The following is a 19,115-nucleotide window of genomic DNA, read 5'->3' on the forward strand; positions in this document are numbered from 1 at the left end:
TCCTATTAATTGTAGCGTGATGAAAAGTATACTATAACCAGCACAGGAGTATGACAAATAATTGTACCAAGTTTCGTTAAAATCCGTCGAGTAGTTTTTGTTTCTATAACGGTTATACAGACAGACAAAAATTTTACTAATTGCATTTTTGGCATCAGTATCGATCCCTAATCACCCCCTGATAGTTATTTTGGAAATATATTTCATGTGCAGAATTGACCTCTCTACAGATTTATTATAAATATAGATTACATGCAACGCTGTATTGGGATCGATCTATTATCACAGACAGGAAAATTGTTGCCAATAAGCCTGATATCGTGATAGTAGATCAATTGTCGCGCCGGGCAATACTTACTTGTTGATGTCACCATTCCGCATGACGATAAAGATAAAATGTCTAAATATTTAGACATGGCACATGAGGTTACCGACATGTGGGATGTGGACTCTACAATTATTATTGTCCGTTTGTCGTTTCTGCGCATAGATTGACACCAAAGAGCCTCGACCAACATCTTCGGAAGCTCTCAATTGGCCCTTGGGTCGGAGGCCAGATGCAGAAGGCAGTATTGCTGGACACGGCGCGCGTTCTAAGGAGATTCCTCACTTTGAATCCCTAACCGCCGGTGGCCTGGGTCTTGAGCTTCGCCATCGGAGGGTCATTAATTTTTTTATATTTTTATATGCATGTTTTTTTTAATGTATATGTAAAAATGTAAAAAAATACATTTTTTTAAAGTGGAGAGAATTATTCACTAATATATTTTTAAACATGCTCCCAACCCCAGACAAACTACTTTTCAGCTGTCACCTAATAAGTTATTATAATTATCTTTGTAATAAGTAATCTGTGGCTGTCAGAGGGTTCACCCCTCTACACAATAACAAGCCTAAATTTTACAAAGTACCTAATAGGTCGGTCATAATTTATAGATCGCGTCCAAGAATCGAAACAACTTGTGTCGAGTCGCTATGCAAAGGTCCTTGCCTCCTATTTTATGTAGAAAATGTCCATTAATGACGCTGCCATCGCCATCTATCGCTCGCAGGGAGACAGATAAGCGGAGCGAACAACTGCGCCAAGTGGACGCTAGACTTTAATTCGGCAAGAAAATGTCAATGTCAAATGTCATGCCAGCTGTCATTTATCCAGACGAATTCGTCAAAACGAATCATTTAGATTTGAGTGCAATACTTTAGTCAATTATTGCGTAAAAAGTTGATTTAAAAAATCTTCCTAAATTATTCCAAACATTACTCCATCAATAGTAAATATGTTTAAAGGCTTGGTAAGTTTAGTGTTAAAAAAACTAAGTACTTGTATGTTTTTGACACTGTAGGAAAAGGTGAACTCTTCATTTTTTTGTGAAACGACGTCTTTGTGTGCCTATCTTAATTCAAATAAGATACTAAAATTTCATGGGATCTAAACATATTAGCTGTCATTAGTATAAAATTTTGTCAAATCTTTTGCAATGAGTACCTACAAATCGAATATGAACGAATTATATAGCAGCATTATGGGTATATTTTGCTTATGTTATAATCTGATTTGATTGTTATATTATTTTATAATAATTGGTTATTTTATTTTATATTAATGGTGCTTCTGATATAAATTTCTTTAACATTGTCTGGAAAAAATCTCGGCAATAAAGACCAATTATGAAAACACACAATTTAATCATTTTAGGAATCAATTTTTTAAATGTCTTATAGTAGGTAGTGTAGGTATATTAAACAGAAATTTACCTGTCTTTGTATACCAATATAAAATCTATTTATTAAAATTTTACTCTTGTTCTACTTTATAAAAACAATAATAAAATGGTAACGGTTCCACAGCAGTACACTGGTTTTGCTAATGTCAACATAAAGGAAGTAGAGTCACTGTACTGATTAGCAACCAATTAGTTGAGTTGTAAACATTAGACAAGTCGAAATATATGTGTTTTACATGTAAAATGGATGGCTACCATATTAATTGGTTCTAAATATAATTTAGTTGTGAAACAAAATGTAAAATATTTCACTTTAATCTATAAATTGTGAAAAATAACAAGAAAAGTGACATAATAACCAGCGTTACATAGCAATCACTTATTTCAGTTAACATCTGCTAATGTATTAGATTATGACCATTACTTTAAACAATAAAAAAGTTAGAATACAGGTTTTATGAAAACTTCATATTTTTTAATTTTATCTGTTCATATTTAATGTGAGCTGCAAACAGCCATTAGGTCCAAATAATGCCTGATATTTCAACAAAATGAATATGATAGCAGCATCAGAATTTATATTTTGTAATGTGACATTTTGAATAAAAATGTATAAAAAAATAATACTTATGCTAGGGTGGTACAATAATCTCAATGGAAATTCTATGCAGTTTGGACGACATATTATAAGACAACTGTGTTGTTTCTGAATTTCCTCCTCATTTTTATTAAGTCTCATCTGCTCTATGAGGCATGACTGCAAATAGCTTATCAAATATGTTACAAGTAACTCAAGACACACCCATTATTTTCTCTTACATAAGTAGTTTTATTCAGTCCCAATCTTTATTAATATCCAGAAGTTCTATATTACAATAGTTATAGGTTCTTTAAAACAATTTTTCATGTTATATGTTTGTCTCCATGTAGAACTATTTTGTCCCTAATAAAGCATGAATATTGTCTGCACTACTTTTATGTTAATCCCAAGTCCAATTTGTTATAATTTGCTTTTACAACAATTCTGCCAATGTCCAGATTGAAAAACAAAAGACACACAGGCTATATGTATATAAAAAAAGTAATTAAGATAATGCTACAATAATTGTACTTGTCACTAATTAACAATGAACCTTTCTAGAACTTGGTGGATAGGAACAACTAAATCAAAAAAAAATATATATTCAAATTAGGAACATCAAAGTGACAACACATCATTCCAAAATGACCTAGGTAAATTAGTTAAAACATGAATCAAAAAATTTAATATAATTGATGAGCCCATAAAATTATTTCTGCCTACAAATTTAGCAAATAAAGCAAGCTATGGGCATTATAGTATCATTTATAAAAACATCTGTGAGTCTGAAGTAACACCATTAGGTGCAGGTGTTTCAAGTAAATATTTATCACTTACATTTATTGCAGATAATTTTTGGAGCTGGTGTGTATACAGGGGTGTATTTCGCCCAAAATTATGAGGTAAAATCACAATGGCACAATTTGATGTTGGTTATAGGCAATAATAAATAAGCTTGTAGTTAAAGTAAATTACAAAGGAGGTCATGTGTAGATTGTAATCATGCTTTTATATAAATCTATTCTTGATAAAATTATCTTACTTGGCCGACATTGATACAGGAAACTTCTGAAAAACATTTCTGGTTCAACAAATAAAGCTGTAGAATTTGTAGTTTTTATGTGGCCTCTTTTGTTGTCACATTTCTGTTATTCTGTGTTGTTAGTAGTTAATTTTAGATCGAATAATAATATTTTCTTAATACAGGATGCTGTCCGACTAATTTGTAAGAATACTATTCAGGAATGTGACAAGGCCAGGGATAAAAAAAAATGGTTTGTTTATTTTTTTTCATTTGCTAAATATTATTTAGGCTATTTTTTGAACCAGGGTATAGAAGTTATTGTTTAAACTTTAATTACAATTTAAATTGTTTAATATAATTTAGATTTTTAATTTCAGATTGAAAAAGTGGAAGATCCAAAGGCATTGTTTGAAAAAGTGCAAGCGTTTATAAAGACAAAGTTGTCTGAAGTTAATGATGGAAAAAAAGGAGGGGGAAATTGATGGCAACTATGTATTTAAATTAGGCATGATGAAATGAAACATTAAGATTTGTACATACTTTTAATAGGTCTATGTGATGATAATTTAAATAAAATTAGTACATACATACATTTTCTAAGCTTATCATTTATTTATATAAGAGAAATACCACCTCCAATATATTCTACTCTAGTAGAAGGTTCTTCAAATGCTAACCAGTCACTTGAGTGTGTTGGTAACAGTCCCATGCTCTGACATTTGTACAAAGCAAGTAATATGTTAACAATATTACCAATAAAATACACAAACTTCTGGCCTGTAGCCTGCGTTCCCTCAACAATTTTGAATGTGCTTTGTGTAGCAAACAATGCTTTCACAGGTCTTACAATTAACATACCAACCATCATAATAGGAAAAATCGAGATAGAATTACCCGCCATATACATTATAAATAGATTCATTGGCACTTGTTTTAGAGGACCAAGAGCAACATCCCAAAGTTTTTTTATCAACAATAAATTTGAGTCGGAGTCCTTGGACGATTCTGTATAGCTCGCGTTTGCCGATTGACTATAACCGGGCGGAGAGGACAACTCAGTTGTTTGTGGCTTATTCCTGTAACGTCAATTTGTACTTAATGGCTTATACAGGAAATTATGACAAATACAGCAGTATCTGAACATTGTACATACCTCTGGTTAAAGTCCAGTGCCCATTTGAATTTTTTGTTAGATTTAACTTGCGACATTATACTTTATATTACTTACTTGCTCTAAGAAATAACGTGGTCAGTATGTATGTAATACAAATATTATGAAGTAAAATGATAATTGCAAATCCCAATCAATAAGAACTAACTGTCAAGTGTCGAACTCTAGTTTGTAGTTGTCACATGTGATTGTGTTATGTCAACGTCATCTGTATTATTTTTTTTAATTTATTCATAGCCATGGATACATGTCCTTCAGCCGACGTCATCTGTCATGGTGGCAATGTTGCCAGCTCAGAATAAGTACCTTGAGGGCATACACGGAACAAAGAAAAGAGTTTTTTTTATTTATTTATTACAGAAGAAAAGAGTGGATATAGCATGTGACCAATAATAAATAAAAGTATAGCCAAACTCATATAATCATGACAAAACATGTAACACAAAATTCGCATTAAATTTATCATGTGACAACATTTCATTTTTTCCAACATACTCAAATGTTTATATTTTGTGAAACTAGATCTAAAATAAAAAAAGAACTCAGATATTTTCATTCACGATTTTCACTTTGAATTTTGTTTTATTTTAAAACGACGAAAGCACTTAATGACGTCATATAAACAGCTCAAGTCGCAATAACCTTCGCTTTATGCCGGGCCCGACGCCACACATAGCAAAAATATTTGAACACTTATTTGAACACTTGTGTGAACTCATGTGTGGCACGGGTATTTGCGTATTTGTGCAAAGTTTGTTGAAATGTTGCGTATTTGCCATTCGGTATCGGTTTTTCGACCACACATCAAAGCGTTCAAAGTTATCGAGTTGCTTGAAGGAGAACCGATTATATCGAAACCTAAAAGTAAAAGCCATAAAAATTGAAATTTGGTCAGTGTCTGTAACTGTGTTCAAATGTGTGGCAAATTAGTCTTTGTTCAAATATTTGTCTGTGTGTGGCGCCGACATTGCAGTAAAAAGTGAAGTGACAGTTTTATTTGTTTCTCTCTCTCTCTCTCTCTCTCTCTCTCTCTCTCTGAAAGTGACATTTATGCTGAGTTTGTGACATACCTATTGTAATATTGACATTTGACAAATGATTGTGTTTTAGTTTTTTTAAATAAATAGTAAGGTGGACCAAGGAACTACTTCATTCAATCGTATGTATGACGTCATCAAGCATTCTTCGGTTTTTTAATTTTTTTCTTCGAAATTAAGTATTACAAAAATATTAAAAATTCATAATCGAACTCAAAGTAAAAAAAATAAGAAACGGTATTTTTGTTTTAGGCACGTTTACATATTGATATGTTGTCAATTCGATGTAATACCGCTATCGATAACAAAACAGATCAAATAAACGTCGGTCTATCTATGGCCATTTAAATTATAATTACGTCGACGGGATACTGTTGTGTCCAATATGCGCTCATAATTTTATAAATAAAATTGGCTTTAATAAGTCACAACACCGCACAAAAGGGTTGTTCAAGCACGTCTGTTAAGTAATCAGTCTTAATGTAGGTTAAATATGCCTGTCTAGTTACAGTCGCCGTGGTCGAAACTGGTTAGGAAGACAACACCCCACGCTAGATGGCGTTTAACACAAGATGTCTATGCACGTTGTTAGGGTTACGACACAGTGGGCCATGCATGCCTGTAATAACGGTTCACCATTAGGATATGTTTTTATAAAACTATCGATGCTGTTTATATTGTTATTTAATACTGAAATAACATTATTAAATGATATTGACTTAAAATAGTTCATTTATTTACTCGACAACTAAAATATATTCCATTCCCTTATGAATGCACAAACCTCATAGGAATCATGAAATAATTTGATGATATATATTTTTTTCCAATATACTATTAAAATTATTAAATATTTAGATATAGGTAGTAAGCGCGATGGGCAAACCAGTCTACACAAGTAGCACCTGTTCTCGAGTATGACTCATATGCCAGCCATCGGCCTCCTCAGCCATGTCGCAGAGAAATAGCCGACAACCGACCGGCACACGGCATCGCCGCCGGGACATTTAAAAAATAAGTATGTTATACCCGATCTACTACCAATTGGAAAGCATTGGAAAAGAAGTGGAACTGTTATCTATGAATATAATTTTGATTCGGTTATTCCAAAATTATTTTACATTTCAGGCATACATTTTAAATTCTTAATTTAGGATTCCAATATTGTATTTTAAATTACAATGAATGAATCTCTTCTACCCGATGTTTGGTCACTGTGGCGAATCTCAACAGAGATGAACCAGATACATAGAAGTTATTATAGTGTGTGCGCAATATACAGGTACACCATTGTTCATTCACTCTGTTAGTCCGGAGAACAAGCACAGCACTAACGGCTTTGCGTGCTTTTCGAAGCACAATTATCACACCGCCAACTTCCTGACTTTTTGAATTTAAAGAATGAAATCCTAATTGTACGATGGAAAAAACAAGTCACAATATTTTTTTGCCCGACCTAAGAAGGTTCGAGGCCAGGACCTCAGCGCGCTTGTTGTAGGTACTCCTGCCGCGTACGCATTACAACAAGCATCAATGCAATTTAATAAGTACGTATATCAAAAATTACAATACCTAACTGGTCTTAAATAGATTATAATTTAAATGAAATATTACATCTGATTTTTTAAATAGGTGGTGCTTGTGTTCAGATGACACCAAAGATCGCTACATTCGTTTAGAACCTTTATAGGGAAAGGCTTTTCAGGCGGGCGAGGCCGCGAGCAAAAGTTGGTAACAAACAAAAACAACATTTCAATGCAATAAGTTGTTTATTTAACATAATATAATTTCACAACAAAAACGTGCAACATAAAATTTGTACATAAGTAGATAAGTAGGTATTATTATTGTCTATTGTGTACCTATTGAGGAATGATGATTTTCCAGACACATAATTACAGATAAACAAAATCATCATGATGTTACGGTGATGCGGGCATTATGTCCACACATAAGAATAAAAACACATCTTCTTTGCATATATGGCCCTAAAAAACGCCTTGCAACCACCTTTAAGCAACACGCGTCAACCCATTATCGCAAATGACTTGAGTTTCACTGGGTAACACAAAATTGGTGTCTATTTCTTTCAATTTTTCTCTCGATACTATATGTTCCTTGCAAAAAGTAGCAATCCTTAAGCACGCTTCCTTTAATATATCTTCTGGCACAGTTAGCACGATCCTCATGAAGTTTGGATATTCAAAACACTGCGAAAGAATATCAACACATGAGCATGAACAACGTCAGTCAGAACAGCCGTTCAAGCATTACGTAACGCAATTTGGAGGGGAAGGGGGGTCTTGTAAAACGTTACGGTGCGTTTCAGGCGTGGGAGGAGGGTTTCATACACCGCGTTATTTAACATTGGATTTTTTACTTTAAAACAATAACAAAAGTATTTTGGCGATTTTCCGGTACTTTTCGGAAAAAAAAACTAATTTTTGAGTTACATAACTTTTTGAGGGGGAGCAGGGGCGTACAGGAAAACGTTACGGCGCGTTACATGGTAGGGTGGGGGGGTCAAAAATCTCCAAAATTTGCCTAATACTTGAACGGCCCCTAATGTATTTTTAATATCTACATAGAGCATATAGCTCTAAAATATTTAATGTTGCTAAGATTACTTGAAATTTTGTATTAAATAGGGTATTGTGGGGTATAATTGAACGCGGTGCACATTCAAACGGTGGCTATATTTTTCCGTATTATTCATAAATAACTCTTGATGTTTTTGTGAGTATGTAACTTTTATGCGGCCCAATTCCCTCGCGTAGTCTGATAGCAAAGTTCTTCAGGGCCGCGATGGGACAAACAAACCGTGTTTTTACGCTGAGTAATTATTTATTCTTACTTACATTACTATTATTACAGAGGATAATTTTGCAATTACAGAGGGTGTAAAAACAAATTGACAATATTTTTAATAGTTTTAAATGATTAAAAGTTAAAGATTATATTAGTATTTGAGGTAAGTACATTCGCAAACAGGGCCATTCGTGTATGAAAATTTGGACCGTAGGTAATATAGTATTATGTGGCTATTTTGTAAGACAGAGATGTTTTTCATCCAGATATTGTGCGTAATTACAATAAGAATGGGACGAGAGTGAAAAGTAAATGTAGAGATGCTATCTTCCGTGGTCGGAAATACAGAGTCAATTCTACAGAGCTCTTCTGAGACAAAAGACACGATTAAACACTAATGCGTTTAGGTATATAATATTATGTAATAATAACATGTTAGGTTTAAGTATATTTATACTGTTTCAAAAATTTTAACCAATTAAAATTATGAAACTAAAATAATTCAATACTTATCCCGATGGAATGGCATATTTATGTTGACTGGCGAAAGGTATAATCATTATCGACATTCTATCTGAAATCCACTCTGCTAACCATCAGGTTTAGTGTGGTGACTTTGCCGTGTAAAAATAAACAAATATTTTTGTTCAAATTTGAAGTACCAAGATACCTACAAATTTTGCTGCCTAATAATAACTCTCTATAAGAATTTCGACGGTATCTATGTGAAATCTAGTACCCACAGTACCTAAGCAGAGTGGTAGACTGTTTAAACGGTCCCAGTAGTAGAGAAGGCCAGTACTTAGCAATGGGACATCATTATATTAAGTACATAATACTTTACTGTCGCTCTAGTACCTACCTACCTAATTTAAATATGTATTATAGCCAGTGGCTCCGCAAATTAGAATACAAAACCATTAGTAAATTGACTGATTCGGTGCCCATTCGTAAATATGGTTATCAAGCTTTATAGCCACAACTATGATGTAATTGGTATTTATATCGTATTAATTCTTCAAAAAATATAACATCGCTAGTTTTGCTCGCGGCTCCGCCCGCGGGACTAAGTTTTTCGGGACAAGTCTTGCTATATATTTTCCTGAGATATGAAGTAACCTATATCGTTCCCAGAGTCTCAAACTATCTCCATACTAAACATGGAAAACCGTTCCGTAGTTTTTAAGTTTATCGCGTTCAGACAGGCAGACACATGCAGTAAGACTTTGTTTTAGAATATATTTTTAAACTTTTTAATAGGTAGGTACAATTCCGTAATACATGATTCTAGTGTAACTCTAACGGTTTACGCACCGCACATAACGAGATCTCTCAAAAGAAATAAATCTTCCCCGTCCTTTGCAATTTTTTTTTTGGCGCTCGCTATATATGATTATGAATTTCCTTTAGCCTTCCGCGATAAATAAGCTATGCAACACTAAAAAAAAAAAAAAATTGAACCAGTAGTTCCTGAGATTAGCGCATTCAATCAAACAAATACACTCTTCAGCTTTATATAATAGTATAGATAAGTTCCAATTTAATTGAACATACCTGCCCTGGTAAGCAAAAAACTGATTGTTCGGAGACCAAACGTTCAACAAACTGGAGTTCATTTTTAAATTCAGGAAACATGGACATTTTGACTTCGATCATCATGTACATAGCACCCTGAGGCATTACGGGTCGTAATCCTGGCGCTCTCCGTAGCTCTTCATACGCCAGTTTTGCTTGATTCTAAAAATATAATATTATTATGATTAGTCAACATGTTATTTACAATCTTGCTTGTTAGTCAACATGTTATTTAAAATGTTAAAACCAACACGTCACTGAAATCTCGATCTCAACTACGCTGGCAGCGTCCCTGTGTTATATTTAAAATCGAGTAATTTTTTTAGGTGGATGATTTTTTTTTTTGGATCAACAATCCGTTTCGTTTACGTATTTACCTACAGTTTGAAACCAAGTTATAAATTTAATCATTTAATCGAGTTAGTTATACCAAACGTTTGATGCAACACGACAATTACTTACCTCAATGAACAATACTACTTCATCAAAAAAACTTTGTGGTGTATATTTTAATATGGATGGTAAAGCTCGTTGTATTAATGTATTTGGACCGAGTATACGATTGGCGAGTTGAGCCAGACCTTCGCGTACTTCTTTTTGAAATATGTTTTGTCTATCGTGAATAACAATCCAACCCATGCGCCAGCCAGGAACTAAAAACCGCTTTGTAAGTCCACTACATGTTAATATAGGAACATCTTGTGAAAGTGTTGATAAGGCAGTGAATTCGTAGTTAGAAAAAACGAAATGCTCATATATTTCATCAGCAATGATAGGCACATGATTCCTAGATGCTATATCCAAAATCTCCAGTAAATGATCTTTGCTATACACAGATCCACATGGGTTTGACGGATTTATTACAACGATCGCTGCTGTATGATCATCTATCTGGTTTTCTAAATCTTCTAGGTCCACTTTCCATTGCTCATCAGGCTAAAAAATAAAAACAATCTAGATTACGTATAGGGCATGTCTTGGTATAAGTGTCCACACCTTCACTCAAGGCATTACGCATTTATAAAGAAAATAAAGCGTAAATAAGATATATGCAAATTCGGTCAGCTACAAACTGGAAACTTGTTATGTGTGTTTCTAGAAACCTGTATAATAAGACTTTGTATTCTCCCTGCGCCTCATGTTTTAATTTTTGTAGACATTAATTTAAACATGTTTCGACGTATTTTATTAAACGTATATTTATAAGTCAAATCAACGTAGTATTTCCAAACACGAAATAATAACTACACACTTACCAATAATCGATAATATTTAATTTCAATGCCCAGCCCTTCAGCTATAGTCTTGTATATCATGAACCCCGGGCGTGGAACGAGAACATTTTGTCCTGAGTCAGCTATAACGGAGATTGCAAGTTCGATGGCGTGCGAGCAGCCGCTGCATAAAATAACGTCATCAGCTGTTACATTTCCTTTATGCGCACTATATTCAGCTACCGCCTGCCGTGCCTCCGCATGCCCTTTAGCTGGAGCATAGCCACGACTTATGTGCCATTCAACACTCTCGTGGACAGCTTGTAATACTTGCTCAGGAGGATTAAGGTTTCCAAAAGTTGTTGGGTCACCTGATATTAGGTATACGATAAAATTAGTACTTACCTAGATGTTTATTGCATTTGTTATTTGTTGAACATGATTAGGAAAAGGATAATTCAGTTACTTAAAAATATTGTGAAATCGCAATCCCGTTGACCTTGACTTCATAAGTGGGTCGCTAATTTAAACATGTGAAGCTTCAGGATTTAAAATGTCAACTTTAATAACTTTAAAAATATTACGTCAGTTTAAATCTGTAGTATTGAAATATGGCGCTGTGTTTGATGTTTTTATTTTTCTAATATGTACCTTGTTCTACGAAACTTACAATTTGTCAGCTAGTTTGCGAATCGAGCGAAAACAAACTAAATAGATTCTTGTTAAGACACTTTTGCACTCTAAAATAGGTAGGTAGTCTAGGTAACATAACTACGCCTTAACTTTGAATAACATTAGTTGAGTAAAATATATTATGTACTAAAGCCTCGTTTTTCTCAATTATTAAAGCACATTCCATCGCACTCTAGAATATACCTACTTGGAAAGGTCGGTCTTATGATCGGGGATCGGGGCTTATTTTTTTTTGGTGTACCAAGACAAATTATAAGGGATTTATATTGTTTTTATCAATACGATTATTTACAAATAACCTGAATAAGTAATAGTACTATTTTAAACAATAATTTCTGTCCAGGTTTTTGTAGAATTAAATAAAAGGGTGTTTAAGACTAATGTTAAGTAATTATTACCCACAAAAAAGAAAAACATATATAATAACATTTTAATTAAATTAATTAACGATTGAGAATCGCTTGAATTTATATTATTGTAAATATTTTGAATACATATTTATATTTTCTTTTGGAAAAATTAGTTTCGCCAATTTACATGTTATTAGTTAATGTTTTTCAGTTTTTGTAATGTAGATGACACATTGATTTCGTCTCCGACAGGTCTGTATTCAAACAATACATTAAATATAAATAAACTTACCAACGGAAAGAGCTATCAACTGCTTACTAGGGTTAGGCTCCACCTGAAGGTTCTCTACGATATTTCGAATGAGATTATGGGTGTTGCGAGCCAACGTCGATGCACGCACCTCCCATTTGTTACTGCCTCGTGACCGTCGCGACATCGGCACAAAACTTGTGGAATATGGAACGCTGCGGCCTGTGGCGATACTTAAACTTGAATTGTGAATATTGCTCGCATTTCGATACACCTCACTTTTGTATCGGAACTGTGGCGTTTGACGAGCACAGGCTCTCGAGTCGTGGAACAGGTTTGAAAATGTAGATGAGGTGACGGCAATAGAAGCAGGTTGTTTATATATTCCGTATCTCGCTTATATAATGGTATCCAACTATGTGAATATATTTAAGTCACTAAATATTACCGGGGTTCCAGTTTATTAACAAATTAACAAGCCCTCTTTTTATTTTTAATATAATAGTGACTTTTTATTCCCCGGCCACATAGACCAATCTTTTTTGTCGCATTGAGAAAACTATCAGTAGATACTAATCTGTTTATGTTTGCGATCATTACGTTCCTAACGCAAACAATACGCAATAGATTGTGTCATTAATATGTATATTAAAAACATAGGCCAGGATATTCACTTGCGTAAATAAATACAATCATTGTTTATTCCAAAAATGTGATGTAGGTACTCGTAACTAATGTGATGCAGTGGTAGTTCTAGATGGGCGCGAACCAGACAATCACCTAGGGTCTGGCACATCTCAGTTATGGATCTTCTTTTTAGGTCACCACGCTCAAAGCGTTCTACATTCAAAATAAATATTAAAATCGGTGCCTATGTTTTGCTCCCGCTCAGGGGCGCGCGTCGTTTGACATGGGACCTCGCGCTTTAGAGAGGCCTCGTGTAGCCCAGCTGAGGTCCTTTCTTTTGCACCAGCCCGAGGCCGTACGTCGGTTAAATCACGGAGCCTCACGCTTTAGGGAGGAGGACAGAACTACGCCGAGCACGTTTTTAATTATTGACAATGTAATTTCATAAACAGAATTAACTATTTTGATTAAAAATAAACTGGACAAGTGCGACTCGACCTGGCACCCCGAGGGTTCCGGACCGAGGGTTATATTACAAGTACAAATTTAATAAATTTAACTTCGCTGTCCGAACCCTACACAGTTATTAGGTACTCTAACCGTAAATAAAAATAAGTTCCTAGTACCTTTTAATAGATGATAAATTAGCTTTTTTGTTATGAAAGTACTAGGGGAAGGGGGGGCATAACGGGGACGTGAGGCACGACGGGGTCACACACATATACAAGTAACTACGTACAATACAGTTGTGTTGTTGGCGCAAAAAGATGGTCATTTTGCATCAGTCTTTAGTCTGACAATTATAGGTAACAGGACCGAGCGCATGGGTTTTTACACCAAAAAAACATTTTTATCATTATTTTATCTAATTGTTAGTGAATACGAAGACACACATAAAACGGTAAGTGCTTGAGCTACTACTTTTGTTTTTTTTTTTCTAGTGATATTACTTTACGATATATTTTGAACAAAATTACTCTAACAATCGATTTGTTTTTTTTGTTTATTATTTAAATAAGTGTTAAACAAGGGGCATAACGGGGCTTGGCTCTACGGGGTACGATGGGGTACGCCATTGTGCCCCGTAGCTGTTATGAAAATAGGTTGAAAGAATGATCTTTTATTTGATAACAGAATTTATTTTGTTTTAGGTAATAAAACGGTACGAACGTACATAAAAAATAGTACGAGAGGCAGTTGGTCTGCGGAGAGCATGAAACAGACCATTGATGAAGTTTTGAGTAAAATAGCAGGCTACAGAAAAGCCTCTAAACTGTATAATGTTCCGCAGACGGTCTTTCCCATTCCCAAGTAACCTGTGAGGCAAAGTTGCTACTTTGCCTCACAGTTTACTTGGCGTAATTAGCTAAGTACCCCATACTGCCCCTACCCTGGGGCACAATGGGGTTTTATTGAGTTTAATTTTTTTTTGTTTTATTTTTTATTTAATTATTTATACTACCAAATTATATGCCAAATGTTAGTTTAATAAGTTACCTAAGTGTTTCAATTACATTTAATTAATAAAAATATCCGGATTATATTTTTATTTTTTATTTCCCTTAACGTCCCCGTTATGCCCCGTGTTCCCCTATATAAATTTATACGATTTTCAGACTTTTTTCTTTACCTGTGCTAAAACATGGCTTCTTGTCAAAATTCATGATTGATTGATTGATTCATGGTCAACGGGAAAACCCTACAGATTGTGATTCCGTAGAGAAATCGCAAAATATGAGACATAAACGATCATATCTTCTGATCGCTTTAACTTATAAATTGATTTTTATTAAGTCCTTACATATGAAATTAGCGTTTTATATAGGAGGAATAAAAAGTCGATTTTTTATTATACAAAGTATATACCATTGTTATAGACACTTTTGCCATCACATAGGGAATTTATTGATCCCTTTCGTAAAAATATCATGGGGGGCGAGAATCAGTAAACTCTCTGAAGGTGGTGTGGACTGCCACATCGGAGTCGATTATTTTTAAAAAGTGGTAATCAACAGATTCTCATTACTTGCGTAATGAGGAGTACGGTGGACGTCGCAGACATGCTAATTGCAGCTCCTCTAGTTTTGCAGCGATCTGTTGTGTAGGGTCTAACATAGTCCTCAAGCAGCGGTGCCCTAGAACGATTGACCAGCGTTGGTTGTTTAGCAGCTATTTCCTCCATCATGGTTTGCATGTAATGACAATAGATATCTGCCGTAATCGTTTGATTTTAGAGCTATAGAGAACGACACCGGCACTAGTCCACCAAATACTCACTAGTAATTTTTTTTTAGTAAATTTTTGCTTGGCTTTGGCTGGTTCTCCAGGTTTCAGCCATTGTGACGAGCGCTTTCGATTCTAGTACCGGATCCACTGTTCATCACAGGTAATGATTCGATTTGAAAATCCCTTCATTACTGTATGGGTTTCGCAATGTAAAGCAGCATTCGACGCGTGTATGCTGGTTTGATTTACTCAATTCATGAGGTTGTCTCCTTTCAAGCTTTTTTACTTTCCCAATGTCCTCCAAGTGGATTAAAACATTTTTATCACTCACACCGATATTTCATATTTTCCATTGTGGAATATGAATAACGCGAAAGAAAAACTAATCAGAAAAAAAACAATTAAATGACTGTTTTCGAAACACAAATATAGCAGAAAATTGCATTTATAAATTTGAACTAAGAAGTCTCAAACAAAGAGGAGATATTTCAGATCAAAGTGGGCACGGCATAATTACATAAGTAAGGACCTAATAATAGCTGGAGGAGACCGTAGACCCGAGTATAAACTTCAACTTGATACATCTATGCGTTTCTGTGAAAAAAGGTCTTGATAGACAGTCATACAACAAAATGATCCTATAACGGTTGCTTAAGGTACGAAATCCTAAAAACAGACAGACAACAATATGATTATGAATGACAAACAATTTAATGTCAAATGTTTTGTTAATTGTTTAAAATCGCTCTAAGTTTTATTTAATTACTTACATAGGGACTATTGGCAAATCAGTAAGAATAAACTGGTTCTAACATTTACGTAGGTAGGTACAGGGGCTGATAAATGATATTTAGACTATTTAGAAAGTTAATTTCAGTGGTCTTATTACTAGTACTAAGTAGTGTCCGTCCAGTGATTGAAATTTTACCATCGAATTTAAGGCGCTCCCCTAAACAAAATGACGGGTTAAGCTTATTTTAGAAGCAATTTATTCGAAGCTTCGTCATATTTTTGCAATATGTTGTCTCTATCTCTTCATACATATTTTTTATAATGTGGATATTGTTTTTCTAAACGCTATTTGTTCGGGGATGTGCTTTAATAAATTTGTAACACACATAATTTTCTATTCGTTTACACTCCTTCTATATAGTATGATCTTTGATGATGATGCTAAATCTGACATACCTGCGTACGCGCAAAATAGTTAAGTTCCTACCAACCCTCAGGAAAACGGCACAATAACCTTATTTTTAGCAATTAATTAATCGAAATTATAATCCATACAGAAATACCTTTTACTAATACCCACCACTAAGGTTGCAATATCTTGAAAATACCACCGAAGCAATAATATACCACATTTAAAACCAACCGGATCTGTGAAAGTAGGAAAAGCCTCATGATCTTTAAGTGCCAGAATATATCTTCCTGAATTTTAGCTAAAAAAATTCTCCATCAGTTTTGAAACAAAAAACGCGTTTAAATCTGACCATTCATTTGGGAGTTACCGGTTACGACGCCACATTTCAGACAAACATGCAAACCTAAAATTAATAATAGTAATGGCCAACGTTTAAATTTTACTCAAATATCTACTAACAAGAATTCTTATTACAGGCATGAAAGACAATAAAACCAATTTCTGGATCACTCAATCAAAGATTATGTTTTCCTTAGTAATTTATTGTATGACGTACAATACTTGTTTGATTGTTTGTTGTAATTTCTGTCCCTTGTACTTTTGTTTCAAATGACGCATTCGGCGCAGTTATTTTTATACATAAATGGGTCGATATTCTTAAATTGCCCACCCGCTGCACAACATACCACTATCTGCGTACCCACATTCTTAAACTATTTCCCAACCAGGGCTTGTTGAATACACTATTACAGTGGGATAAGATGTTAGCGAAACAGAACCTTACAGACAAAACCGGGCGGAGCCACAATTAAATTAATATACTTAAGTAATTCATATTTTATTTATAGAAAATTATAGAATTAGTACTTAATCAAAAAAATTCATACTTATTAGGTTTTGTTAAATTAGTTTATTTTTAAACATGAGCATTATTATATTAGATAGAGATTTTCATAAGTTCGCAAAATTGATGTGTTATATTATGCACAGAATTTCATGTTTAACAAATGAATAAGTAGGTACCAATGAAGGTATGTTACCTATACATAATTATCACTTCACTGATACTTACATGTAATAAATGTTACAACGACCGTTTTACGCGATATGTAGGTACCTACCTGTATTTGACGATAAAAATATAATGACAACGATTTATTTTATATTGCAAAATTAATATAGATAACAGAAATTCTATTCTTACTGTTATTGCCATTAGAAGTACAATTAAATAATATTAGGCTTACACAGGTATGATAAACCAGTTGGAGGGAATTTAAACTAATAAAAAGTTTATTAAAATAAATTCCCAAGGAATAAAGAATTAAGTAAATATTCCCATGTGGGGATGAATAATCCTATTGATTTCGCGTGTGGTTTGTTAGTTTTATACTTAGTTTCTTATTTTCAATTTCATTGTTATTATGATTTTGTTGACAGTAGATTCCTACTTCCAAAAAATATGTAAGGTCAACTCGGCGTAGACCGGCATAACTCATCTCCTTATATTCCAGGGACGGATTTAAGACTTTTCGATAATATTGTATAAAAAATAATAAATTCAATCTATGTGATGAAATATTTAGTTTGCTATTAAATAAAACTCAAAAACACGAAATAATTATGGGTTAGGTAATAAAAAACCTTTTGAAAATTTACATGTAGTCGGACTTCTCTACTATGTCGGCTAAGACCAAACAGACAAAAAAACTATAAGTAATTAAATAGTATGCATGTCAATATCTTTCAAGAAGAATTCAGTATATGCTGTCAAATGAGTTTACTTCAGCATACTTTGTTATTCAGGAGTTAAAAACCTTTTCATCACTATTATTCACATTAACACACATTTTTAGCGGATTTTTTCCCCATTAGGACTTCCGATGTCGTTAAATATCAGGGGTGGCAGCTAAACAAAACACGTGAGTTCCTACCATATTATGTAGTTTTAATAGGAACGTGACTAACACACGTTTAATTTTACAATTAAGGGACTTTATGCTATTTATAGAAAAATAATTAATTTGTCCAAGGTCAAATAAGAATACTTAAATAATAATATAGTATATACAATAAATTGAATTTTTACTTTAAGTTTTGTTTAGCCAAGGGTGGTAAGTAAATGTTCTGCAATACCTGAAAACGACGTACCGGCTTAACATGGCGATCTTATTCTCTATAGACTAGACGGACTTAGCCACCGTAGCATTTAAGATTCTAAGTTTTTAGGTATTTTGTTCAATGATGTAACGTCGCGAAAAATGTAATTAATTGTAATATTATTAAATAATTAAGCACTCATATGATTTATAAAGCAACTTATTATCAATAACCTTACCTCAAAGGATTCGCTGAAATAGTACAATAAATGGACTAATCACGATTTTTTAACAACGTGGTGCTATAAAGTGGCTGTAAAAAACCCGACTAAATTTCAAATGACAATTTCTTTCTTTTTTGTACCATAAACAACGCCATCTACGTCAATTTATAAGAGCTAGAAAAATTTACGATTTTATACAGCGGGCTGCCATATTTGTATTTCAATATTCAGTTTTTTGTCATAATTCTCACGGTTAGGTAGAATATTAAAATGACATAGTTAAATAAATTATAAAATTATAGGTGGATACCTAAGTTATAAATCAGTAAGAAGTAACGGCAAATAAATTTAAATAAGTGTTTAATAAAA

General features: G+C 33.7%; 2 protein-coding genes and 1 long non-coding RNA gene across 6 annotated transcripts; 1 reads left to right on the forward strand and 2 right to left on the reverse strand.

Moving 5' to 3' along the window:
* The first annotated feature begins 1,121 nt into the window (after window positions 1-1,121).
* LOC115451922 lies at window positions 1,122-3,918 on the forward strand. Of its 3 annotated transcripts, none has more exons than XR_005112842.1 (4): window positions 1,122-1,292; window positions 3,153-3,206; window positions 3,511-3,578; window positions 3,706-3,918. It is a non-coding gene; the product is annotated as an uncharacterized LOC115451922 (long non-coding RNA). The 3 variants fall into 3 exon arrangements; XR_005112843.1 differs by lacking the exon at window positions 1,122-1,292 and adding an exon at window positions 1,320-2,957; XR_003939432.2 differs by lacking the exon at window positions 1,122-1,292 and adding an exon at window positions 1,323-3,083.
* Window positions 3,857-4,704, reverse strand: LOC115451921 (ER membrane protein complex subunit 4). The gene is made up of 2 exons (XM_030180335.2): window positions 4,482-4,704; window positions 3,857-4,404 (listed from the first exon to the last, which is right to left on the reverse strand). The coding sequence occupies exons 1-2, from the start codon at window positions 4,535-4,537 to the stop codon at window positions 3,942-3,944; spliced, it is 519 nt and encodes a 172-aa protein (XP_030036195.1). The 5' UTR covers window positions 4,538-4,704; the 3' UTR covers window positions 3,857-3,941.
* A 2,582-nt stretch (window positions 4,705-7,286) lies between these two features.
* Window positions 7,287-18,856, reverse strand: LOC115451927 (tyrosine aminotransferase). Of its 2 annotated transcripts, XM_037442074.1 has the most exons (6): window positions 18,762-18,856; window positions 12,469-12,648; window positions 11,176-11,504; window positions 10,382-10,855; window positions 9,899-10,081; window positions 7,287-7,746 (listed from the first exon to the last, which is right to left on the reverse strand). In XM_037442074.1, the coding sequence occupies exons 2-6, from the start codon at window positions 12,611-12,613 to the stop codon at window positions 7,549-7,551; spliced, it is 1,329 nt and encodes a 442-aa protein (XP_037297971.1). In that variant the 5' UTR covers window positions 12,614-12,648; window positions 18,762-18,856; the 3' UTR covers window positions 7,287-7,548. The 2 variants fall into 2 exon arrangements, with proteins under 2 accessions (XP_037297971.1, XP_030036199.2); XM_030180339.2 differs by lacking the exon at window positions 18,762-18,856 and having other exon boundaries at window positions 12,469-12,827.
* Between the last annotated feature and the right edge of the window lie 259 nt (window positions 18,857-19,115).

The sequence above is a fragment of the Manduca sexta genome, chromosome 23 (assembly GCF_014839805.1).
Source record: "Manduca sexta isolate Smith_Timp_Sample1 chromosome 23, JHU_Msex_v1.0, whole genome shotgun sequence".
NCBI classification, from domain to species: Eukaryota; Metazoa; Arthropoda; class Insecta; order Lepidoptera; family Sphingidae; genus Manduca; species Manduca sexta.